At 49.7% G+C, this 22806-nt stretch overlaps 1 protein-coding gene across 1 annotated transcript in view; it reads right to left on the bottom strand.

Annotated features, from left to right (window-relative positions):
- Positions 1–1039: 1039 nt before the first annotated feature.
- The window catches only part of Col13a1 (collagen type XIII alpha 1 chain), an 81129-nt gene continuing 59362 nt past the window's right edge, over positions 1040–22806 (bottom strand). Inside the window, exons 31-41 of the mRNA XM_051186749.1 lie at positions 22493–22534; positions 21702–21728; positions 21272–21352; positions 16868–16903; positions 14225–14278; positions 13177–13230; positions 12253–12288; positions 6854–6940; positions 5933–6010; positions 2743–2781; positions 1040–1314 (exon numbers count right to left, since the gene is read on the bottom strand). Coding sequence (XP_051042706.1) covers positions 1312–1314; positions 2743–2781; positions 5933–6010; positions 6854–6940; positions 12253–12288; positions 13177–13230; positions 14225–14278; positions 16868–16903; positions 21272–21352; positions 21702–21728; positions 22493–22534 — 537 coding nt within the window. The 3' untranslated portion in view covers positions 1040–1311. The remainder of the gene's footprint in view (positions 1315–2742; positions 2782–5932; positions 6011–6853; positions 6941–12252; positions 12289–13176; positions 13231–14224; positions 14279–16867; positions 16904–21271; positions 21353–21701; positions 21729–22492; positions 22535–22806) is intronic.

Genomic DNA, 22806 nt, shown 5'->3' on the forward strand with positions numbered 1-22806 from the left:
CCTCTGCAAGAGCAGCCAGTGCTCTGAGCCACCCAGTCATCTCTCCAGCCCCACAACAACTCTATTTCCTATAAAATAACACAACTTGAGGTTTGTCACATATGGCTGAGCTCTAGTGGGTGTGGTGGTGGGGGCGATGCTTTTGCTGGAGTAGATTGGCTCCTCCAGCCAGCTGCATTGGACCTGCAGATTTCTATGAAGCTCTGTAGTAGCTGTTATTAGTGACAGTTCCTCATAAGGAGCTACAGAAGTTTGAGAAATGAGACTAGACCCTTGGACTCCAGTTGGTGGCACTGTTTGGAGAGGCTAATGGAGCCTTTAGGGGGTAGAGCCTTGCTGAGGGAAGTCCCTCCCTGGAGGTGGGCTTTGAGGTTTTATAGCTGGCCCCACTTCCTGTTCTCCTTCTCGGGTTCCTGTGTGTGGATGAGATGCCAACAGCCAGCTTCTTGCTCCTGTCGCCATGCCTTCTCTAGAATGATAGACACTACCCCTGTGGGACTGTGAGCCAAAAGCAACCCTAAGCTGCTCTAGGTTGCTTTCGGTAATATTTTATCACAGCAACAGAAATAGTAACTGATACAGAGGGCAAAGAAACTGAAACAAACAAAAGCCCTACCCAAACCCCGAAGCAATATTTAAGTCCCCTTTGCAGCCCTGTGGGTCCACGATATTGCTGAACCCTCAATGCTCATGTGATGAATTTGGGATATGACACAAGGAACATCCCCTTAATGAGTCCCTACCCTCCTTTTGTTGAAGCTAACATTTCCCAATATTGTTCCACACTTTTGAGGGCTCCTGCTTTTGAGACTTCCTGCTTGCACAAGACAGAATGGAGTTAATTTAGAGATTAAACAGGATCATAAATTGCCACATTTCACTTTTTTCTTTTTAATAATGAAAGTCACTTAGAGTTTAAAGTATTGCCAGACACATCTAGTCTGGTGAACATCATGGATCTCCACATTTCTGTGAGTTCACACATAAGTTTGCCACACCTCTGTGCTGGCAGACCCCCTTTGGCACTGGAACATAATAATTTATTAAGCTGTGATGTTTAATAAGTGTGCACAAATATCATGCAACATTAGGAGCAGACTCACAGACAGAGTGTATTAGATTTATACAAAAATGTCTTGTAAACAAAAGGGAAAGGGGTTATTTTCTGTACAAAATATGCAGGTTTTCCTCTTTTCTTTTTTAATGATCTGTAAGATGCATCATACTTTGGGCATTTTCAAAAAGTGAAAACTGTATAAAAATAAATATCCTATGTACAAACACACACAGGCCAATCCGAGGTTAGAGGCATCACTGCAAAACAAAACCAGAACAATGGAGAGTTAGTTTCAGGGAGCCTGGATGCTCACTCCTCAGGGCAAAAGGGGGTGGGTTTGTCTTTGATTGCATCAGAACCTGTGATAGGGAAGTGTGGGACCTTAATCCCCCTAGGGAAAGAACCTTATGTGGACATTCCCACTCCCAGGATAGGAAATCCAAATTTAACCTTTTAGCTACTCCCAATGTGGCCACTAGAGGGCAGTCTCTTTATGCTGTCTTGTAAACCATGCTATGCACTACATTTGCCCAGAAGTCACTTCTGGAATGAACCAGCAGACCTGGGCTTCTTTAGTTGCTTTTCCAACACAGTATAGCTCTGGGCAGCAGCTGTGGTTCCTTGCTAAGCACAACATGTTCCATGTTCTGCCCACCAGCAACAACCTTGGAGGAGAGAATCTCTGGGGACCCAGGAAAGTCTTATTTAATGGTCCTCCGACAAGTCCTGGATGAGGCTCTCAGTGAAGTGCAGATTCTTGGGGTGGGGGGAGGCACTGCCCCCTCAATGTTCTTCCTTTCTATGAACTTCTCCTCTCTATGCCTTGTGAGAACTTTAGGAACCCATGTGTTTAGTTTACATCTGATTCCTTGTTTGTCTACCTACTTTTTCTAGTCCTGTCAATTAGATTTTGAGGTTCGGGGTTCAGGGTGCCGAGTGAACTCATTGTACAATTCTGAGTTACAGGCACAGGGCTGGACTAAAGCTAAATTTTTGAGTATGGGGTCCTGAATCTTACTATGAGGACATACTGGTAGCTTTAGATGATAGTGGGGGGGTTCTGAGAAGATGCTGAGGGGGAAGTGAGGTACAGGGAGATGGCTGTCTACCTGCTGCAGACCTTGTGAGGACAGAGATAGGCTTCTGCCCTGAGGCTGGGGAATCCTGTGACTTGGGAGCTGTGGTTGAGAGGGCTGGCCTTGTGGCATTTGGCTGACTGTTTTAATGATGGCAAATGACAGTGGCATTGTGAATCTGGTGGTATCTCAGTATTTGGGATACCCTAACCTCCTAGGTGGGTAGGTGCTTATGTATCACCATGCAGGATTTATGCAGTGCTGAGGATCAGACTCATGGCTTTGTGCATGCTAAGCAAACATTTTTATCAACTGATCTACATGTTTGGTCCCTTAAGATGTCTCTAAGTGTTCCTCCAAGTGTGCAGTGAATGGCTGTGTAATGAGAACACTCTCCCCTGATGAGCGGATGTATAATGGGGACCCCCTCTTCCCTGCCACCCACTGGCCACTGGTGAGGTAGCACCTTTTTTTTTTTTTTTTTTTTTTGACCCACATCTTGCTGTCTCATCTGCAGAAAAGCAAGATGGAAAACTGCCAGCTTCACGGCACTGTTGGGAAATGGCTGCACCTTTGACCCTGAGCTGCAAGGGCCTCTGTGAATATTACCTTGTTCCAGCAGCCTTGGACTGGTAAGCCATCTTCTCCCTGCAAGGAGGTGGAGAATACTTAGACTCTGGAGGTAGTTAGCTGAGTAGACAGGTAACTATGACACAATCATTTCCATAGCCTAGCTGGGTCATGGCCTACCCCACTGTTGTCTGCTTCCTTTCTTGCTCTGGGTCAGCATCTTAGAAGTGAGTGGGAAGCTTTCAGACACCACTGTTTTCCCTTTGGCTAATGCTGAGTGCAGCTACAGTACAAGGCTAAGAGGGACTTGTGGTGATATACTGTTTATGATCTAATAAAGCCACTGAAGATCAGAATGCAAAGCTGGGTGGGCGTGGCACACACCTTAAATTCCAGGACTTATGAGACAGAGGCAGATGGATCTCTCTGAGTTCAAGGCCACCCTGGGTTACACAAGAGTGGATCAGTCTAAAAGAGAATTAGAGTTCATGCTTTTAATCCCAGCACTAGAGAATATATAAGGAGCTCAGTGCAGTCTCAGAGAGCAGTCTAGGATTGGTGGAGAGCAGTGCAGTCTGGAAATGCAGTCTGAGGTTCAGTAGATTGCTTATCCAGTGTGAGCATTGGTAGAGGTGAGACTCTACTGGCTGGCTGCTTTGCTTTTCTGATCATCAGCTTTAACCCTCGCATCTGTTTCTGGGTTTTCATTATTTGTGTAACAGGGACTGCTGTGGCTGTGGCTGTGGGCTCAGCCTGCATAGATGCTCTTGAATAACACAGAGAACCATCTTTGCTCTGACTTGGAGGAGTGCTGAGAACTCAGGTCACTGGGCCCTTGGGCCTCCTGGTCTTCCTCAGCAAACCTATTCAAGGAAACGGTGTACTGTGGTCCCCAGCCTGCCTGAATTTGGGAAGTGTCATCCAAACGTCTCAGAGAATGATCACTACTGGGTGGGGATGGGGTGGCAAGGGACAGGCAGCCTCAGGGACATTGCAACAGGATCTCGAGAGTCTTCTTGGCCCAGCACCAGACACTTGAATCTGGAGGGAGATGGAGCATTGGGATGGGAAGTGACTGTACGCGGTCTGAGGCAAGGCAGCAGCTTCAGGATGCTGTGCCCATGCCGGGGATCTTCACAAGGCTTCTTGGACCTAACATTCTGGCTTCTCTGGTATACCCTGAGGCAATCCTGGGATCTTCCAGAGGTTAGGTTTGGCGGAGGGTCAGGGGGAACCAAGAGTAGAGGTCGGGGTCTCAGTCTAGGTCTAGTGGGAGGGCAGCTCCATCTTAGAACTGCAGTCCCTAGGGTCTCCTCCACCCACTTCAGCAGAGAAACTCCCAATCACCATGCATACTGAGGTGTTGCCCCAGTCCAAGTAAACCTAGCACACACTCAAGTCATGTCAATAGCTCCTGTAGCCATTCCTGCCAACCCATGTCAAAGGAGGCATCATTATGGGATGTTTTTTGGAAAAGACATCATTTTGAATGGTCAAATAATGTTTCTCCTCTGGGCTTGGAAGAGGACTTGCAGGAGGTGGTGCATTTCAGTTTCATGGTGGCTTTTTGTCCCCTTCACAGTCTATCACACCATGCCAAGTCACCCACTGCCACAGTGCAGCACTCTGCACACAAATTCTGGAACGGAGTGGGCCTTTGAGGGACACAGTGGCATTTCCATCTGGACATGGATGGTGGCAGGGCACACTGGAAGAGCAGGCAGAGAGCGGGAGGGCCAAGGTGCAGAGTGCTCAGGGGTGTGTGTGTGTGTGTGTGTGTGTGTGTGTGTGAGACTGGCCCAGGAAAGACCCGGTGTTAATTAATAGAAGAGCTTTGGAAGTCATGGTTGAGAAAGGCACCCATGCATGCTGCATGCTAGGGATGGCACGCGGGGGGGGGGCAGTCATGTTAGGAGGAGGCTTGCTACTGTGTGTGCTTGACCTGTGCCGGCTGGCTTTGCATTTATGTTCTAAAACTTCTCTGGTGCCCTTCAAGTAACTCTATGATCATCCATGCTTTCTAACGCCATTTTTCATTCAAGGAGGATCCAAGCTAGGAATTTTTGGCAGGGAATTCTGAGGTGACAGCAGCTTCAGAATCTCCTGGGGAAATGGAAGGTAAGCAAGAATGCCTAGACTTGTGCCTGTAGGGTCAGGATTTGCCTTCCAGTTGTTTTACAATTAGTTAAGAAGGTCATACAGACACGCGATAAGTTACCGTCTGGAGTAAGACTGGGCCTGGAAGAAACCAGCTCCTGAGTTTCAGCTCCAGGCATGTTCAGGGGTGACTGGCCACCACATATCTCCTAACTACATTCTAGACCTTTCCATTTCTTTTCCTAGTGAGATACCTAAAGACAAAGGACAGAGACACCAAAGGAGAGTCTTCTGGGTCTTTAGCATCTGTGGCCATACTCTAGTTCTGATGCTGTCACCTGTGCCGTGACCCAGGATCCAGTCTGGAAGAATGGGATAGGGTGACCCTTAGCTCCACCTTAATTATAGAATGTCTCTGTCTGGAAGCATGCCCCATGTCCCTTGACAAACTGGGGAAGGGGTGGATTTGTATCTGGGCTTGGTTGGCAGGGTGACTGGCAGCTCACTCTGTGTTTGGCTAGTTTGCTCAGCTTGTGTTAAGTGCACGGTGTGGAGGCAAAACAATGAGTGTTAAAATTCTGCCCAATGGCTGGGCGGTGGTGGTCTCAACTTTATACCCCAGCACTCCGGAGGCAGAGGCAGGTGGATCTCTGTGAGTTTGAGGTCAACCTGGGTACAGAGTGAGTTCCAGGACAGGCTCCAAAGCTACACAGAGAAACCCTGTATTGAAAAAACCAAAAAGAGAGAGAGAAAAAAAATCCTGCCTAATGAATTTGCTGCCCTAGCTTCCACAATGGTCTAGATGCAATCAGGCAATAAGGATTAGATGAAGCTAAGATTGACTTTGCAGGGGGCTGGTTGATGGTGTATGTGTGTGTTGGGGTGGGTAGTGCTTCAGAAGTATTTGCAGGAGAAAGCTAAGAAAACACCTGGCCGAGTCACATGCAAGAGGGTGACATGCTTGGGAGCTTCTAAAGCTTTAGGCGGCATGACTCTTAGTGTCTACATAATGAAGAAACAGTAAGCAGGAGCTGGGAGAGTATAGCAAGAGGATCAGGCGGCACACGGGTACACACCACACGCGTGGGGTAGCCCAAATTGGCCACGCAGGCAAGGAAGGGAAGTGCCATACCAGTGGGCATGGGGCATCCAGTCCGTCCAGCCCTGGTAGCCCCGGCTCCCCTTTCTCTCCTTTAAAACCTCGGTGGCCCTGTTCATAAAATCAACCATGATGATTACTGAGGTCCAAGCCAACCATCTCCAGGTGGGGAGCGGAAAGGCCCCGTCCTACCCTGTCCAGGATGCAGACCCTGATATATTCAGACACCTACATAATAAGGGGAAGTGCACCGAGGGAACACTCTCTTCAGCACTGAGACCCCCTACATGGTACAATCACAGACAATCTCCCCTTGAGAGCATCGAGGCTTTTAGAAACTTCCGGAGCTCTGAAAGATGGTCATTTGAGTAGCCAGTCCAATGAGCCACAATCATTATTAATTGCTGGCTTGTTGAGAAGGCTGCTTGTGGCTATCTACCAATTTTGGTGTGCAGTTCTCCTGAGTCTTATCTGGGCTACTGGGCAGTGCCTGAAAAGCCCCTGTTCTGCCCAGCATGGACTCTCAATGGCCCTCAGGAGACTCAGTCTGGGGTCTTGCATGCTGACAGAGTGAGATCTCAGACAGCTAGAGCTGCAAGCCACAGAGGTGGCCATGACACAAAGGATGCAAATCCTGTGCCATAAACACCACTAGGGCTTGCAAAGCACGGCTGGGGACAGAGTCCTTTTTCCCAAACCCTGTGGGTTCTCTCCTTCCATCCATCCATTGTTCTGAATCTTCAAAGGAGAGCAACTCAAAGGCAAGGGACTTAGCAGAATGGCTTGCAGCTGTGGCTGTGAGGCCCACCCTCTGCAGGCAGGACTGCCAAGGCACAGACAGGCTTGGTGGCATCTGCAGAGCCCTGCTCCTCAGTGCATTTGCTTCCTTTGTTCCCAACCCGAAACCCTGTGGAAAAAAACTCAGAACCATGCAAACGAGAAACAAAAACATACCAGCGGGCAGGGGGCGTCTAGTCCAGGTGCTCCTTGGTCCCCTTTATCCCCTTTAGGCCCTCTAGAGCCTTTCTTCCCCCTTTCCCCCTGTAAGCAATGGTTTAGTCCAAGGTAAGGTGGGGGAGAAACAATACACATCTTCAAAACTTTAGGATCCTGCACATGTTAGAGATGGACAATTAAAGGATAGAGGGGGAAGTAGCTTTTCTTAATTAAGTTAGCATCTTGGTAGGACTATGGGGCATACCCACCTCCCAACTCTAAGCACCTAAGATTTTGGCAAAGAAGAGAAGGTAAGGAGAGGGAGGAGACAGAGGTGAGAGCAGGGGCATCTTTGAGCTGAAGTGGAAGGAAGAGCCCGCTGAAGACGGTGGTACCACATTTTGCTGAAGCCCTGCAAAGGATGATGGGTGGGAGGCACCTTCTATCTCTTTAAAGATTTAATCTTGAAGGCTTTGGACTGACAACCTTATTCCAGCTAAAGCTTATTTTCTTTTAAAACAGGTCTCTCTCTCTCTCTCTCTCTCTGTGTGTGTGCATTTGAGTGCAGGTGTCCACAGAATCCAGAGGTGTCAGAGCCTCCTGGAACTGGGGTGACAGGTGGTTTTGGTCTGTTCCCTGTGGGTGCTGGGAATCAAACTTGGGTCCTCTGTAAAAGCAGTATACATTCTTAACACCTAGCCGTCTCTCTAGGCCCTCTTGTCCCAGTTAGTTCTTTCCCCTTTGATGTTCCCTTGGGAAGCAAGATGACTTTGTTGAGAGTCCTGGCATGTGTACATGCATGCATGATTGCAGCCTGTACACGTGTGCAGGATGGTGAGTGTGGTGTATGTGCGTGCTTTGTCATGTATATATTTTCAGGTTGATCCTCCCTTATGTGTCTCTGGCTCTCATCATCACTACTCAAAATTGTACTGCTGGGCTGACATGCTAGTCCAGCAGGCAAAGATACTTGCCACTTAGCCTAAAAACCTGAGTTCATCCCCAACAGGGTAGGAGAGAAATAACTCCCATGGGTTATCTTCTGACCTCAACAAGTGCACAGTGGCATACTTCATTATAGATGTCTCAGGAGTTCATTTCCTTCTGAAAAGCTTCTGCAATCCTCCTAATTGAACCTCTGTTTTATGTCTTGGGGTTCATCTAAAGAAGGGCTCTGGGGCATTTCTCTTAAGTCACGGAAATGAATTTGCAGCTAAATTTTCCTATGCTCAGTCCTTTAAAATGGGCCATGGATGTCCCTGAGGTGCCTTCTGGGACACTCTCCTCTGTGGAAGGTGTGTTATCTCATGCCCAGAGACTTGTATATCGCTGCTCCATTGTGGCAAGACCAAAGGCACAGTCACTAACTTTAACTGCCAGTTACTAAGTTTAACTGCTCTGAGCTTCAGGTTTTTTTTTTCCATCTGTAAAATGGGTATATTACACTCGCTTCCAAAATTAGTGTGTGACCTGTGTACAAGAAATGCTCACTGGTGGATTGCTGTATTACTCAGTAAGGGAGTGTGGACCAGCCGAGTCACTCGCTGTTTGGAATGGAAGACCTAGCTAAGTGTCCTCAGGGGTGTGGCCCTTGCTCTCTGAGTCATAAGTACAGTTTCCTAATGAAGGGGACAGGCAGGGTTGCTGGGAGGTTGGTTGGTTCCAGGACTTAGTGGATTTACCTACAGGTCACTGTGTGGCCACCCACACTATGGGTGTTTTGGAAGACTCTGGAGCTACTGCTTTACCTACATGTCCCCTACTGCCCACTTCAGAGTGGGACATACAAGAGGTGCCCCCATCCCCAGCTCCATCCAGCAGGTGAGAAGGGAGGGACAGATGTGACCCACCGAGGTCCCTTATATATTCCTGACAAATGTGGAAAACTGACTTCAGGAGACACAAACCAGGAGGTGGAGGCAGGGTGAGAGGTTGGGGTTTCAGTGGGTGCACATATTGTGGGAAAGACAGAGAAATAAAAGGAGGAGGCTGGACTGGGCCAGAGAGACTGAAGGGGAAGGAAAGAGGGACAGAAGGGCTCAGGAAGCGAGATATGCACAGGCCCCCTAGACATGCCCCAACCCCCAGGCCTGCATGGTGGCATGCTTGGACCTTTTCCGCTGGCAGGCTTGCAGGCAACTCTATGGCAACAACCAATCAGCCAATGTCCTGATAATTACATTGCCAGAGTAATGATACCCTTACTCTTTGGCCCGTTTGTTGTTGTTTCCATCAGTGTTCTCCTCTAACCCAGACTAGCCTCACACTTGATTATGGTTGAGGCCTTCCACCTCTGCCTCCCAAACCCAGGGTTACAGGCCTGAGGCACCACGTCTGGCTTTGTTTGACCAGTGTTTCTGTTGTGAACATGAACCCTGGGCCAAATTCACTGGGTCACTTAGAGACAAGTGGGGCATGGGTGGGAGAAGGGTACCTGCAGAGACAAGAGTGGAGTGCCCTCTCAATGTCCTTGCGTGTCCTTAGCAAGCGTGTGTGTGTGTGTGTGTGTGTGTGTGTGTGTGTGTGTGTGTGTGTGTACGAGCACGCACACGCGCGGCTTGTGGGAGTCAGTTATTTCCTTCTACACATGGGAACTGAACTCAGATTGTCAGGCTTGGTGGCAAGCACCTTTGCCTGTGAGGCCATGTTGCCAGCCCAACTGTATAATTTTAAGGTTGCGTCTTGGCTTGGGTGAGGTAGAACAGAGTTCCAGTCATCCCCCAGGTGTGAGGAAAGCAAAGTTTGATGAGGGTACATTTTGAGGGATGCCTGTGAGAGCTACTCTTCAAAACTCAGGTTAACACTGAGTGTCTCCAGAGTCACCTTCCTAGGGAAGCAACATTGACAGTTTGAACCAGAACCTTGTCCCTCTGACATGTCACCTGGATCAATATCCTTTATCTCCCTCTAGGCCTCATTAGTGCTGGTGGCTTAGACACTTGAAAGAGGTGGCCAGCTTCAGCGTGTCTTTTTTTTTCATTTAGCATCCTGAGAGCTGACTCTTCTAGGTGAGAAAAATTAGTTGTACCTTGATTTAAAACCTGTTGAATGGAAACCAGGTGTTGGTGGCACATACCTTTAATCCCAGCACTCGGGAGGCAGAGGCAGGTGAATCTCTGTGAGTTTGAGGCCAGCCTGGTCTACAGAGAGAGTTCCAGAATAGGCTCCAAAACTACACAGAGAAACCTTGTCCCGAAAAACCAAACCAAAAAAAAAAAAAAAAAACAAAAAAACCACCACCACTACCACCACCAAAAAACAAATAAATAAAAGAAACCTGCTGTTTGGGATTCATCTGGACCTCCATAATGTACCACACTGCTTTCTGAACATGACTCCCTTCCTTCCTTGCTTGCTTTCTTTCTTCCTTTCTTTTTTTCTTCCTTCCTTTCTTCCTTCCTTCCCCCTCTTTCCCTCCCTCCTTTCCCCCTTCCTTTAAAGATTTATTTATTTATTATATATATATAGTGTTCTGCCTGCACGCCAGAAGGCAGCACCAGATTCCATTATAGGTGGTTGTGAGTCACCATGTAGGTCCTGGGAATTGAATTCAGGACTTTTGGAAGAATAGCCAGTGCTCTTAACCTCTGAGCCATCTCTCCAGCTCCCTGAACATGACTTTCTTTTTCATGGATTTCTGAGGTAAGATCCCAGGTGGGCCTTAGGGGGTATGTAGCAGCGTCAGCCCTGACTTCCCGATCCTCCTGCCTTGTACCTCCTAAGTGCTGAGATTACAGGCATGTGCCACCTGCTAAGCTTTATGCAGAGTTAACCTGGAACTCAGGGCTTTAAGTGAACAATTCTATCAACTAAGTTATACCCCCACCCCCTGACTGACTCCAATGAAGAGACATATTCTAATTTATATATAGGATGGGGAACGCTATCAGAGTGAAGGGAAATAGAGAAGCAAGATTTCCCCCCACAATTTCTGGGGCTTCCACTGATGATGGTTTAGCATCATAGACCCAGGCTGGTCCATTTTCTCATCCTCCCCCATCTGTGACACGGGTACCTCACTGGTCCTGACCCCCCACTATGGCAGAAACATTACCTTCATTTTAAGTGACTCAGTGCCTGCAGCCAACGGAAAAAGTCTTAAGAAATAGGCTTGAAAATGTTAATTGAGTGTAATAAAGAAAAACAGAACATATTAGAAATGAGTTAGGAAGGTTTGGATGCCAATGAAGAAATGGAATGATCAGGTTTTCTGGAGACTCAGAGACCAGCCACATGGCTGAAAGTGGGTCGGTCAGTTTGTTGCAGTGGATTTCCATGTGGTCTTGCTATAGACAGTTTGGTAGGGGTGGCTCTGCCTCCTCTCACTTGTTCATAGGTGTTTGGGAACAAGTTGAGTTGCTTTTGTGTGGCTGCCAGTAAGGAGACTTTAGGGGTTTAGAAGTGCCCAGTAAGTACTTCTTAAATTGAGGAGGATGGATTTAACTGGGGCTAGGATTCTGACAGTTCTATTCCTGAAGATAAGATCAGCGGTCCAAGATTGGTCAGGTTCTGGAATCCACGTGCTCTGCCTCTGTCTGGGGTGGGGTGAAGGGTAGGGATGGGGGGTAGGGATGGGGGAGGCGATTCAATTTAGCCTATTTCAGTGTTCTGGACAGTTGGTTCTTTGTGTGTTCCTCCCATTCCTTGGCATGTAAGGTCCATGAGCTTTACAGCCTGGTAGAAGATGCCTTGGTCCTCAGGGGAGTGTGTACATGGCACACTGATGGGCACTAGAGGAGGTGATGGAGAGGGCTATCTCTTGCATAGATGTAGTTAGATTATTGCTGCTGTGCCCAAATACTCAAGGCTATGGCCATTATGTGCCCATAGTGCTGGGCACACTTAAGGCATCCTGAAGACAGCAGGAGCCGGGGCGGGGGTGGGTGGGTTGGAGGGTGCAGTTTATTCCATTCCCTGCCAAGTCTCCAAGAGAAATAGTAGCTGGGATACTTTCTTTCTTCCTTTTTTTTCCCAAGGGCTTGGCTGTCTGTTCTCAGAGCTGGAATTTACTTTCTTGGTCACCAGTGAACTGGAATGCTTGGCAAACCTAAGTTTCAGGCAAAGATGAGGTGACAACAGATCTAAAAATATCACTAAGGGGACAGTTATCGAGGCAACATAAAGAGGGTTGGGTGAAAGGCTCCTGTTACTGGATGGACATGCTAATCTGAGGGTTGCTGCGGGATTCATTTAGCCTTCTCTGGAAATGAGGAGAAATACTGACTTCAATGGGAGCACTAGGCCCCCAGGCTTCCTGACTGCATGGCATGGAGCCCTTTGCTAGAAAGCCTCTCAATTTAGGATGATTTATCAGGGAAGACTGTTTGTCCTGTTAGGTCAGGAGTCTCCAATTGATCATTCCATTCCATGATGAAGACATTAGTAACCAGATCCCAAGTGCGAGGGCTCAGACTTACCCGGTTTCCTTTGTCCCCGGGTGGTCCATGTAAACCCTGCATTAAATCAGAGAAATGAAGACATGTTAATGAGAAAACACGAAACGGCCATAAGGTCCTTCCTTCAGGCTCAGCAAACGTCACAGATGCCCAGTTCAGTGGAGATGGGCTTCATGACCCCCACTTTACAGACGAGGAACAGAAAAGCAAGTGCATCAAGCAACTTGACCTAGAGGCATTTATGAGCTAATCCACGGACAAGGTTCTTGGTTTTCTTGCCCTATAGCCCATGTCCCTGTTGGTGATTGTGTTCTTCTGGGATCATTCATGGGGGGAGGGTGGGTTTTATGCTGCATTCGGGTGGGGATTGGGTACTCTGAGATGAATGTTTCCATGGCTGTCCGGCCAGGCCCTTGCTCCACAGCTGCTGAGACCTTCTTTTCAAGGGTACAGCACCCCAAGGGTACGAGTGTTAAGCATCCACTGGACACAGACACACTTGTTTAGTTAGTATCCACAAGAACCTCGGGTGGATGGGGAAACAAAACCCAGGCTCTGTGAGACAGCCACTTGGCTTCTGTAACAAAGCTGCAGGCAAATGCATTGCAGATGGAAGCCAAGCTTAGTCCTCAAGGCTAGCACCCCTTTCCGTGTTGTGGGGGAATCTGGAGCCTAGACAACAGAAATGGTGGCACCTTGGGACCCTGCTGCACAGCACAGGGGCTAAAGTGGAAGGTTCCAGAATGCTCTTACACACGTGAGTTGGTCCCTGTGAAGAGCACCTGTCCCCTGCCATGTCCCACAGGGACTTCTAACTCCATTAACTCTAGGCAGCTTCTTTCAACCCCGGGTATGGGCTCCAGGCTCTGGGCTATGTGTTTTGATCTTGCTTCTAGTTGCAGCAAGAGATGGACAGAGGGAACCCTCCCATCCCTGGAGACTCACAGGAAGCCCTGCAGCTCCCATTGGTCCTGTCATCCCTGGGTCTCCTTTGCTGCCCTGAAAGAGAGAGAGAGATGCCAGTGAATCTTCCATGATGTGGCGACTCCCTTTCCAGGACAGTTTTCTAATTCCCCATGGGGAAGTCCCTCTGGAGTGTGAGAAAACTGAGGCGCGTGTGAGGCAGAGCGTGCTCTAACAACACGTCCACTGTCTCTGGGGCACAGCCTACTTCCTGGAAGGACTAGACAGTAGGAGAAGAACACCACACAGTGGAGCTTTGATTTTGTTTTCCTCTGAAGCCCGTGTCATCATCCTGGAGTGGCTATCCCGGTTTCCCCAGGGGACCAATTGGGTTTCTCTGATCTCAGAGTGGCTTACAGTCTACGTAGAAGCCACCCACTTCCCCACCACAAGCATCTCCTGGGAAGGCAAAGGGCGGAGGGAGAAGGTGTGGACAGAGAACTCCACAGATTCTCCATGGGGGTGGATAGGCATGGAGTCAGCCTACTAAGGATGACGGATCCTGGGTGTACGGGAACCTGGATGGCTGAGAGGAGTAGAGTCCTGCCCCCGCCCCCAACCTGAGTTGATTCTTGTCACTCACATCCCTTTATACCCATTCTGTGAGGGATGGGTTGGGCTTCAAATACCGTGTTACTTGGCAACAGCCACTCAACACTAACGGTGGGAACCCTGCCCAATGCCCTGGCTTTCTGACTTACTGATGTCATCTGGGGGCTTTCTAAATCCCACATGGCCATCTGTCCCACACTGTTTCTCTAAATGAGCATAACAGACCTGCATCCTTGAGAGACTGAACTGTGACAGGTGCCAAGGTAGCAGCGGAGAGAGGGCCTTTTCTATCTCACCTGTCTCCTCACAGCCATTCAGTGGCTTTCTTCTCCCCCAGGCTACTACAGCGATAACCAGAAGTGGATGGAGGAAGGGGTGAGGGTTGAGACCCCAGGGGATGGGTCCCAGGCACAGGGGATGAACAAGCCTGGTGTAACCCTCCTTTCTGGTTTCCCAAGCCCCTACCCTGAGCACTCACCCGCTCTCCTTTTGGTCCGGCTGGGCCTGGAACTCCGATTGGTCCTGGAGTACCCTGGGGAGGTGAAAGAGAGCAGAGATAAAGGGCCAGTTGCTGGACAGAGCCCAGAGAATCCCAGCCAGGACTCGAAGATGTGCAAAGCCTGAGCCCTGGTTTTCAGGATTGGCAAAGCCAGGCTTGTTCAAGGAGGCCATTTTATTGGGCCACGATCCATTTTGGGTTTAAGGGCCTTGATGGAGCACTCCTTCCCCCTCCTCAGAGCCAGATTCATGAATGAGAACCTCTCATATCACAGCCAAGCTTGCCAAGGCTGAGAACAGTAGGACAGTTGCTTGGTTTGCCACCGACAAGAAATGGGGAGGGAGTGACCCGTCCCAGGAGTGGGGGCCTAGGGTCGGCGCCCCTTGCTGTCACAGCTCCACATGCAGCGGGAGGGTCTTCATGCCACAGAGACTGATGCAGAGACACACTCAGGCAGGCCAGGCGTGAGAGGGCCATCCAGCACCCCTCCCCCAACCCTCTGCAGACCCCACAGATCCCCAGGCCTGAGGAACAGGCAAACAGTCACGAGTTAGCGCCCTCCAATGTCAGAACCACACTGGCCTTCAGGAAGTAGGGACAGGTTCTCTCTTAACTTGGGGTCCCAGGGAGCTAGGGGCACGTCAGTACACTGGGGGATTGCTTAGAGAAAGAGCTGGGCCTGCTACAGACTCAGCAAACATTTCAACTAGACCAAGTATCTATTTCACAGCCTCATGTCTATTGGCCCCTCATTATTTATGTGTCTTGCTCAGACCACTCTGGCTCATGGGGCTGGCCTTAGGAGGATGCTGTCTGGTACTCTGAGTGTAGCTGGGAAGGTGGGGCATGAACATATGGGAGAATGCAGATTAGCTACATGGGTAACAACAGAGCCAGGAGAAGTTCTTGGTGTCCTCTGTGCCATAAGGAGGAAGAGGGTAGAGTGCAGAAGACAGTAGAGGCCCCTCAGAGTAGGACTGGAGGCTGGTTCTCTGCCTCCGCAGTTCTCAGACTCACAGTATTGAAAGGGTCCTCAGACTGACCCAGGCTTCAGTTTCCCACCATAAATCTAAAAGGTCAATCAGGGAGTCTCCAAGGCCTCCCCGGATAAATGTGCAAATGCTGGGCCTGACTCCCAACTATCAGCAAGACAGGACACTCTGTGGCTCTTTCATACAAGGAGACAGAATTGGCATTTGGTAGGATGAGGCTCTGATGGGTCACCTTGGGCATCCTACTACCCCTGAAAGCTCCAGGTTCTGTCCCACAACCCTGCCTGTAATCCACATCAGGAACCACCCAGTTTTTTTCACTCCCATACCACACTTCAGCCTATATCACTAACTGTAGCTGGTGATGGACCTTAGCAGGCTAAGACGGACCTTAGATGGCTACCAAGATACAACTGACTGGGTACAAGTGGCTGGGCACACATCCCTGGTATGGCTTCCAAACTGGGAAATCCTATGCCTTAATCCCCAAACTAATGCTTGATGGGCGATGTCATTCTGTAAATATGTTTCTCTTATTGGTTAATGAATAAAGCACAGTTGGCCATTAGGAAAGCAAGATAGGCGGGACAAGGAGACAAGGAGGATTCTGGGAGGTGTAGTAGGAGTCAAGATGTAGGGACTTGAGAGAAGAGGTCCAGACCCTCTCTCCAGTAAGCCAAGACCACATGGAAATATTTAGATTAATAGAAATGAGTTAATATTTAAGACAGAGGTAGCCAATAAGAAACACTAGTAACAGGCCAACAGCTTTATATCTAATACAGCATCTCCCTGTGTTATTGGGGGCTGGCCCTGCTCTGGGTCCAGGTTGGTGGGACCCAAGAGAGCTTCTCATAAAAAATGCTGGCAAGTCCACGGGTGTTCTGTGCGGGTAAAACAGAGGGGTGCTTCCTGTGGCCTTTGAGGACTTGTGTTTGCAGAAGGAATAATGAGAGCTCTTTTCTGGGATCTGGGGAAATGGAGTAGTGGGGAGTCCAGGTCCCTCCCTTGCTCTATTACAGACCCCTTGTTGTGCTTGCAGGGTGGCTTGGGTACAACCCACAGTGAAAGGTGTGGTTAAAACGCACTCACTCACACTCACAGGACACTGAGCTGAGATTGGTCTCTGAGGTCCTACATGCTACTCCCATCCTGACCCTTCTATGCTCGCCAACAAGCTCTCCGGGTGGGGTGAATACTTGTGACTGGAAGGCCCTCAAGGGTAGACAGGAGATGGACAGATTTCACAGTATGACAACAACACAGCGTGAAGGTCACACACAAGACATTTGTGTTTGCTGGGGACACATCTTGGCTCAAGCCCCAGGGTAGGGTTCCCAGGCTGGACTCAGCATCAGGGTCACTGTTGCTAGAGTGACTTCTGCTGTCCCATGCTTTGCATGTCTGGGGTCCTTGAGTGCACACTCACTGTGGCCAAGGGGTCTGAAAGGGCATCTCTGCTGTGGGGGGCAGACAGGACTTTCTGGTGTCTATGGCAGGACAAAGCATGATCGCTGTCTCTGCAGGGGTGGGGTGGGGGAGCAAACAAGGCCACAGCAGGAAAGACAAGAGGGATCATAGGCCAGACAGAGATGGGGCAGGGGAAGGGTGATGGAGAAATGACACTCACCGGTGGCCCAGGCCTGCCGTCCAAACCTGAAGCTCCCTGGACGAAGGGCACAATTTGACCAAAAGGAAGGGAAGGGAGGGAGTGGGAGAGAGAAAAAGGAGACAATGGGGAGGGGAGAGGTGAATAAGCGTGACTCTGGACAGACACAAATGCTATAAACACAATGGGGGTGAGCTTGGGAGGACAGGGGGTGTGTTTACACGGACACCCGGACGCTGACAAGAACACGGAGACATTGAGGGCTGTGGATGGCTGCTGAGCTGAGTGAATCCTGGGGACAGATGCTCTGACATTCCACAGCTCTTGTCCCCCTCTCTCCCTTCACCCCACAGGAGCCCCTCCTCCCAGGTGCTCTGATGCTCAGAGAAGGACACAGAAAGGCATTCCTGGGAGGACATGTGGATCCGGAGCTACACTCCCTCCCCAGGGCAGGCTACATGGAGTTTTTTGGGGAAGGGATGTGATCCCAGCTTCTTTTGTACTCCTATAGAGATAGGTCATTTGCACCTCCTAATCTCAATCTCCCCCTCTCTTTCCCTACCTACAACCCCCCACCGTGTGTGGTGTGTGTGCGCGTGTCTGTGTGTGTGCGTGGTGTGTGTGTGTGTGTGGTGTGTGTGTGTCTATGGTGTGTATGGTGTGTGTGTGTGTGTATGTGTGTGTGAGCCTGTGGTGTGTGTGGTATATGTGTGTGTAGTGTGTGTGTGTGGTGTGTATGTGGTATGTGTGTGTATGTGTGGTGTGTGTGTGTGTGTGGTATATCTGTTGTATGTGTGTGGTGTGTGTGTGTGGTGTGCAGTATGTGTATGTGTGTATGTGTGTGTGAGCCTGTGGTGTGTGTGGTATGTGTGTGTGTGTCTGTGGTGTGTATGTGGTGTATGTGTGTATATGTGGTGTGTGTGGTGTGTGTGGTGGGTGGTGTGTGTGGTGTATGTGTCTGTGGTGTGTGTGTGTATGGTGTGTGTGGTATGTGGTGTGGTGTGGTGTGTGTGGTGTGTGCTGGTGTATGTGTCTGTGGTGTGTGTGGTGGGTGGTGTGTGTGTCTGTGGTGTGTGTTTCTGTGGTGTGTGTGTGTATGGTGTGTGTGGTATGTGGTGTGTGTGTGTGTATGTGTGTGTGTGTGGTGTATGTGTCTGTGGTGTGTGTGGTGGGTGGTGTGTGTGTCTGTGGTGTGTGTTTCTGTGGTGTGTGTGTATGGTGTGTGTGGTATGTGTGTGATATGTGGTGGTGGTGTGTGTGTGTGGTGTGTGTGGTGTATGTGTCTGTGGTGTGTGTGGTGGGTGGTGTGTGTGTCTGTGGTGTGTGTTTCTGTGGTGTGTGTGTTTGTATGGTGTGTGTGGTATGTGTGTGGTATGTGGTGTGTGTGTGTGTATGTGTGTAGGTCAGAGAACAACTTCTTGGAGTTGGATTTTCTTCTTTCACCATGTTGGTTCCAGAAACTGAACTCAGGTTTCAGGGCTCACAGAAAGTAATTTTACCCACTTAACCCTCTTGCTGGCCCCAGCACTCGCTTTTAAACATAAGTAGAAGTAGACTTAGTTCTGCTCCCTCTGGGCAGGCGGAGGTAGCCTGAATGAGGGTCCTGGCAATGGCTGACATTTCTCTGGCCCTTTACAGTTAGACACAGACTTAGTCCATTCTACTTTCAAACAAGTGTCCTTTTACAGACAGAGGCTTTAGAGGCAGCTGGCAGGATCATAGGTCTAAAGCTACAAATTTGTGGTAAATGGGCCTGAAGGTGAGACACTAGTCAGCCTGCATGCGGGGGCCTCATTACTCCCTGCTGGCCAATGAACAAGGACTTGGTGGGAATGGGGCCTTTGTGCTAGCCCCGGGCTCTGAAGTGGTCTCTGGGATTGGCAGGAAGGGACATCTAGTCAGCAAGCATGGAGTTCTTGAAAATGGCTTTTAACTGAGACTCAGAAATGAGCCTCAGTCTCAGGGTAGATGAGGGGAGACCAGGAGATTGAGTGTAAGGAGCTGGTCCTGGGAAAAGGTAGTGGATTGGATGAGGCTGCAAAGCTTCATGCTCAGTGTTAAGACCACCAATTGTGGGACTGACTTTGACCCCAAGTTAGAGCTGAGGTTCCTGACTCTGGCTGCACATGTAGTGTCTTTCCTGGGGTTCTGTTTACAATACAGATATCCAGGTTCCATGCTGGCCCAGTTGCATGACTCTTCAAGAATGGGGGCCCTGGGTCAGGATATGTTTAGAAAGCTCCCAGTAGACTCCACAGTACCCTGGAACCACAGAGAGCTAAATGGAAGTGGGAAGCCAGCAGGATAGGCCTGGAGAGGCTGCTACCTGCTGCCACATGGCTGCTGACACCCAGGTGCAGTCTAGAAGCAGCCTGGGGCATCCATGGGATTTGCAGATGCAATGCCGCTGCCAAGTGCTCTTGAGGGATGTGGGTCAGTCAGAGGGCATGGGCCATAGCACTCAGACCCTTGGTGAGCCACTAGCATCATCCTTCCAGGGCTACAAATGCTAGTGATGTGTTGATCAGAGTATTTATAGGGCCTGTAAAATGCCAGGCATCCAGATGAAGGATTCAAAGGTGCTAGGCTCTCCTCCCTCCAAAGCCAATGTCCAATCATCACCACTCCCTATTTTCTCCCCAAAGGCCTTGTGAACTTCATTCTATGAACAAGCGTGTTGTTTCCTTTTTGTTTGTGTTTTGTAGGTGTGAGCATGGAGCATTGTGTACAGGTGAGGGGTGAGGCCATGCCCGGTGCATGTATGGGTCAGAGGACAACCTCCAGTGTCATTCCTTAGGCACCACCTCCCTCCTTTGGTTTGGGCCTGGAAGCTCTCTACAGAGTCCGGGCTAGCTGGCAATGAGCTTCTGGGGAGCTGTGGCCATTGTTGGAGAGTACAGGCACGCACTGCCACTGCCCAGCTTCTTTTTCTTTTGGTTTTTTGAGACAGGGTTTCTCTGTGTAGCCCTGACTTTCCTAGAACTTACTCTGTAGACCAGGCTGGCCTCGAACTCAGAGATCCACATGCCTCTGCCTCCTAAGTGCTGGGATTAAAGGCGTGAGCTTAACATGGGTTCTCATACTTGCAAGACAAGCACTTGACTGAGGAGTCATCGCCCCAGGCCTTCTGTTGCATTTTGTTTTCAAGCTAAGGAAAGGATTTCTCTGTACATGTGCCTCTACCAGAAACTGTTGGAGAAACAAACATAGAGGGGCTTCTCTGTCACTCATCTGTCACTGTCTTTGTTTACATCACCTGTTGGGTTGCTGGGTTATTGGCATGGGTATCCCTAACTGAAGCCTCTCATGTTCATCGGGGTTTTGGGCTCTATGAAGGTGAACCACAGGTGATCTGTGGTTGAAGGGGTCAGGAAGGTGCTTCTGTGTGTACTTAAGTCATTCCAGACACCACTTCTAAATGGGCAAGCATCTGCTAAAGCCATCACTTTCTTGTGGTCTGCCAAATGAATCAGATCTTTAGCTCTTCCAATGCTTGCTGCACCAGTTGGAGGGAAACAGTCCCTTTGGCCTCTGCTGTGTGTTTGCTATGACTGTACTGGTTTCCCATGGTTCCTCTGCTGTTTACAGCTGCCTGGGGTTAGGGACTGGCTTGTAGCTGGAGACAGAGGAAGCCCCCTGTAGCTTCAATGGAGGAGCATCCTTTGGCTCAGTCTAACCACCAACTTCAACTGTGACCTCAAATGACCATTAGTACAATGACAAGATGATTTGCTCGAGTTCTTTTAGCTCTTGAAAAACAGATTCAGACAGTGACGCATGAAGAGCCACAAAGCCACTGGGAGGGTAGGACAGAGACTCATGCAGTCTGATCTATAGGTCTAGACAAACAGAATCCTGGAACCCATCCTCAGAGGCTGATGAGGGAGTACTCCACCTCTGGAAGGCTAAGAGCACAGGCTGTGCAAGCAGCCTTAGCCTGCTGGGACCATAGAGCTGACTTTATGCATGCCTGTGTGATGTGACTAGTATACAAAAGAAAGGATTTGTGGTCTCCCTTGGGGTCATTTGGGGAAGACACGAGGAGGGAGAATAGCCATTGTCATACTGACCCAAGTCTTCCATGCTTACTCCCTAGGACACACATTTATGGAGTCAAGTCAGGCCCCAGCAGGCCCTGAGTTTGAGCTCAGGCCTTTCTGGTTCTCCATCAGGTTGTTCCTCAGGTGCGGACCCTACCTCAGTTAGCTTCACATTGTTCCAGTACTAAGACTAGGCCCGGGAAGGATGCTGAGGGCCCGAATTCCTTCCCCACTCTGGAAAGGGAGAACCCAACACACTACGATGCTGAGAATTTTAGATGCACAGGCAGAGCAGTGTCCTCCCTGGCCCCTGCCCAGCAGTGAGGCCTGGAGGAGCTACCAAGGGCGGCTCCTCCCAGAAGACTTAGGGCTCCCAGGTACTTACAGGCAGACCCAGAGGCCCCCGGTCTCCTTTTTCTCCCTGGGAACCCTTCTCTCCTTTGGAGCCATCCAGGCCTGCTTCTCCCTGCAGGAAAGGGAGATGGAAAGCAACAATGAAGGGGTCTTCCCGAGACAGCCCAGTCTTGTGCCCTGGGGTCTTGAAGGCTAGGAGTGGCAGTCTTGCCATACTTTAGGTTGAGGGAAAGGTTCGAAGACATAGGGAAAGAGTTTGATCATTTGCTAAGCAAGTCACTTCATGGAGCTCAAGAGGTGGGCAGGGGAAATTCACATCCCAAAGCAGGCCATGTGCCAGTGGTGGACTTCATTCTGCCCCGATGGCCTGGCTGTGCCTATTGGGTGATGCCATTTCGGGAGGTGGATCAGTTAGGTCTCAGAAGCTGACCCTCAGCACCTGTCATGTGACCTTTTCTTACCTTTGGTCCAGGAACACCTTGGAGGCCCTGCATTTGGAATGAGAACAAGAGGCATTAGAACTGCGTGTGTAGGTAACCACAGAAGGGCAAGGTTTGAGGTGTCTAGTTTCAGGTCTCAGATCTTGAGAGGCAGAAGGGAATGTGAAGGCAGTTTAAACATGGGGCTTCCTGGGGTGGAGTTGGAACCATCTGCCTAGCCAGGGACTGACACAAAATCTGTGACCTCCCACAGCTGACCCGGAGTCTCATGAAACTCAGAGAAGGCATCAATAAAAATGAAGTGAATCAAAGTGGGCAAGGCACTTAGTATGTGGGACACAGGAACTTCCACTAAATGGTGATGACTATCAGTACTGTTGCTGGTACGATGGATGACCAAGAATGTTAGGGGCATCATGGAACATGAAGAAGCACAGGTCAACACCTACTCATTTGAGGTACTTGGGGGAACCTCTATTTGCATCCAACTAGACTGGTTTAAATGGGTCACTTTCCTGAAAAGTCATCTTGCTAACTGGAAGGAGGAAAGGGCAAGAACAGACATCAGATAGAATAGGGTTAAACAAATGTCGGGCAGAGCAATGACTGAGCAAGCTTGTGGCTTCCATGCCAGTCAAATATGTCTTCCCAGTGACACATACCAGGGAGCCCATGTTTAAGATGGGAGGGAGGAGGGTTTGTGGAAGTGAAAAGCTCTCCTGTGCTGAAGTTGAGCCCAGTGACTGTCAAGGAAGGGGATATGGTAGGGCCAGCCACAATGGCTGAAATGCTACCAAGTCCTTGGCACTTACCGGAGGTCCTGGAGGCCCCTCTGGCCCTGGTGGCCCAGGAACCTGTAAGCCAAAAGGGAAGCTCTGTTATGCTCTGTTATGGTTCTTGTCTGGTCAGTGTCACACAGGATAGGATAGGAATGCCACTGAAGGTAGAGCCAGTACACAACCTTCCTAAAGGAGACTCAGGACAGGAATGTAGAGCAAACACTTTCATGAAACGGTTCCAGACACCTCCTCCAGGCTGCCCTGAAATATGGCTTAGCTAGCAGTGGGCTCGTGCTGTGTTGTGCATGGCAATCATTGCCCAGGTGGGGCATGATCTCCATTCTGTC

Source organism: Phodopus roborovskii, unplaced genomic scaffold (assembly GCF_943737965.1).
Source record: "Phodopus roborovskii unplaced genomic scaffold, PHOROB, whole genome shotgun sequence".
NCBI lineage: Eukaryota > Metazoa > Chordata > Mammalia > Rodentia > Cricetidae > Phodopus > Phodopus roborovskii.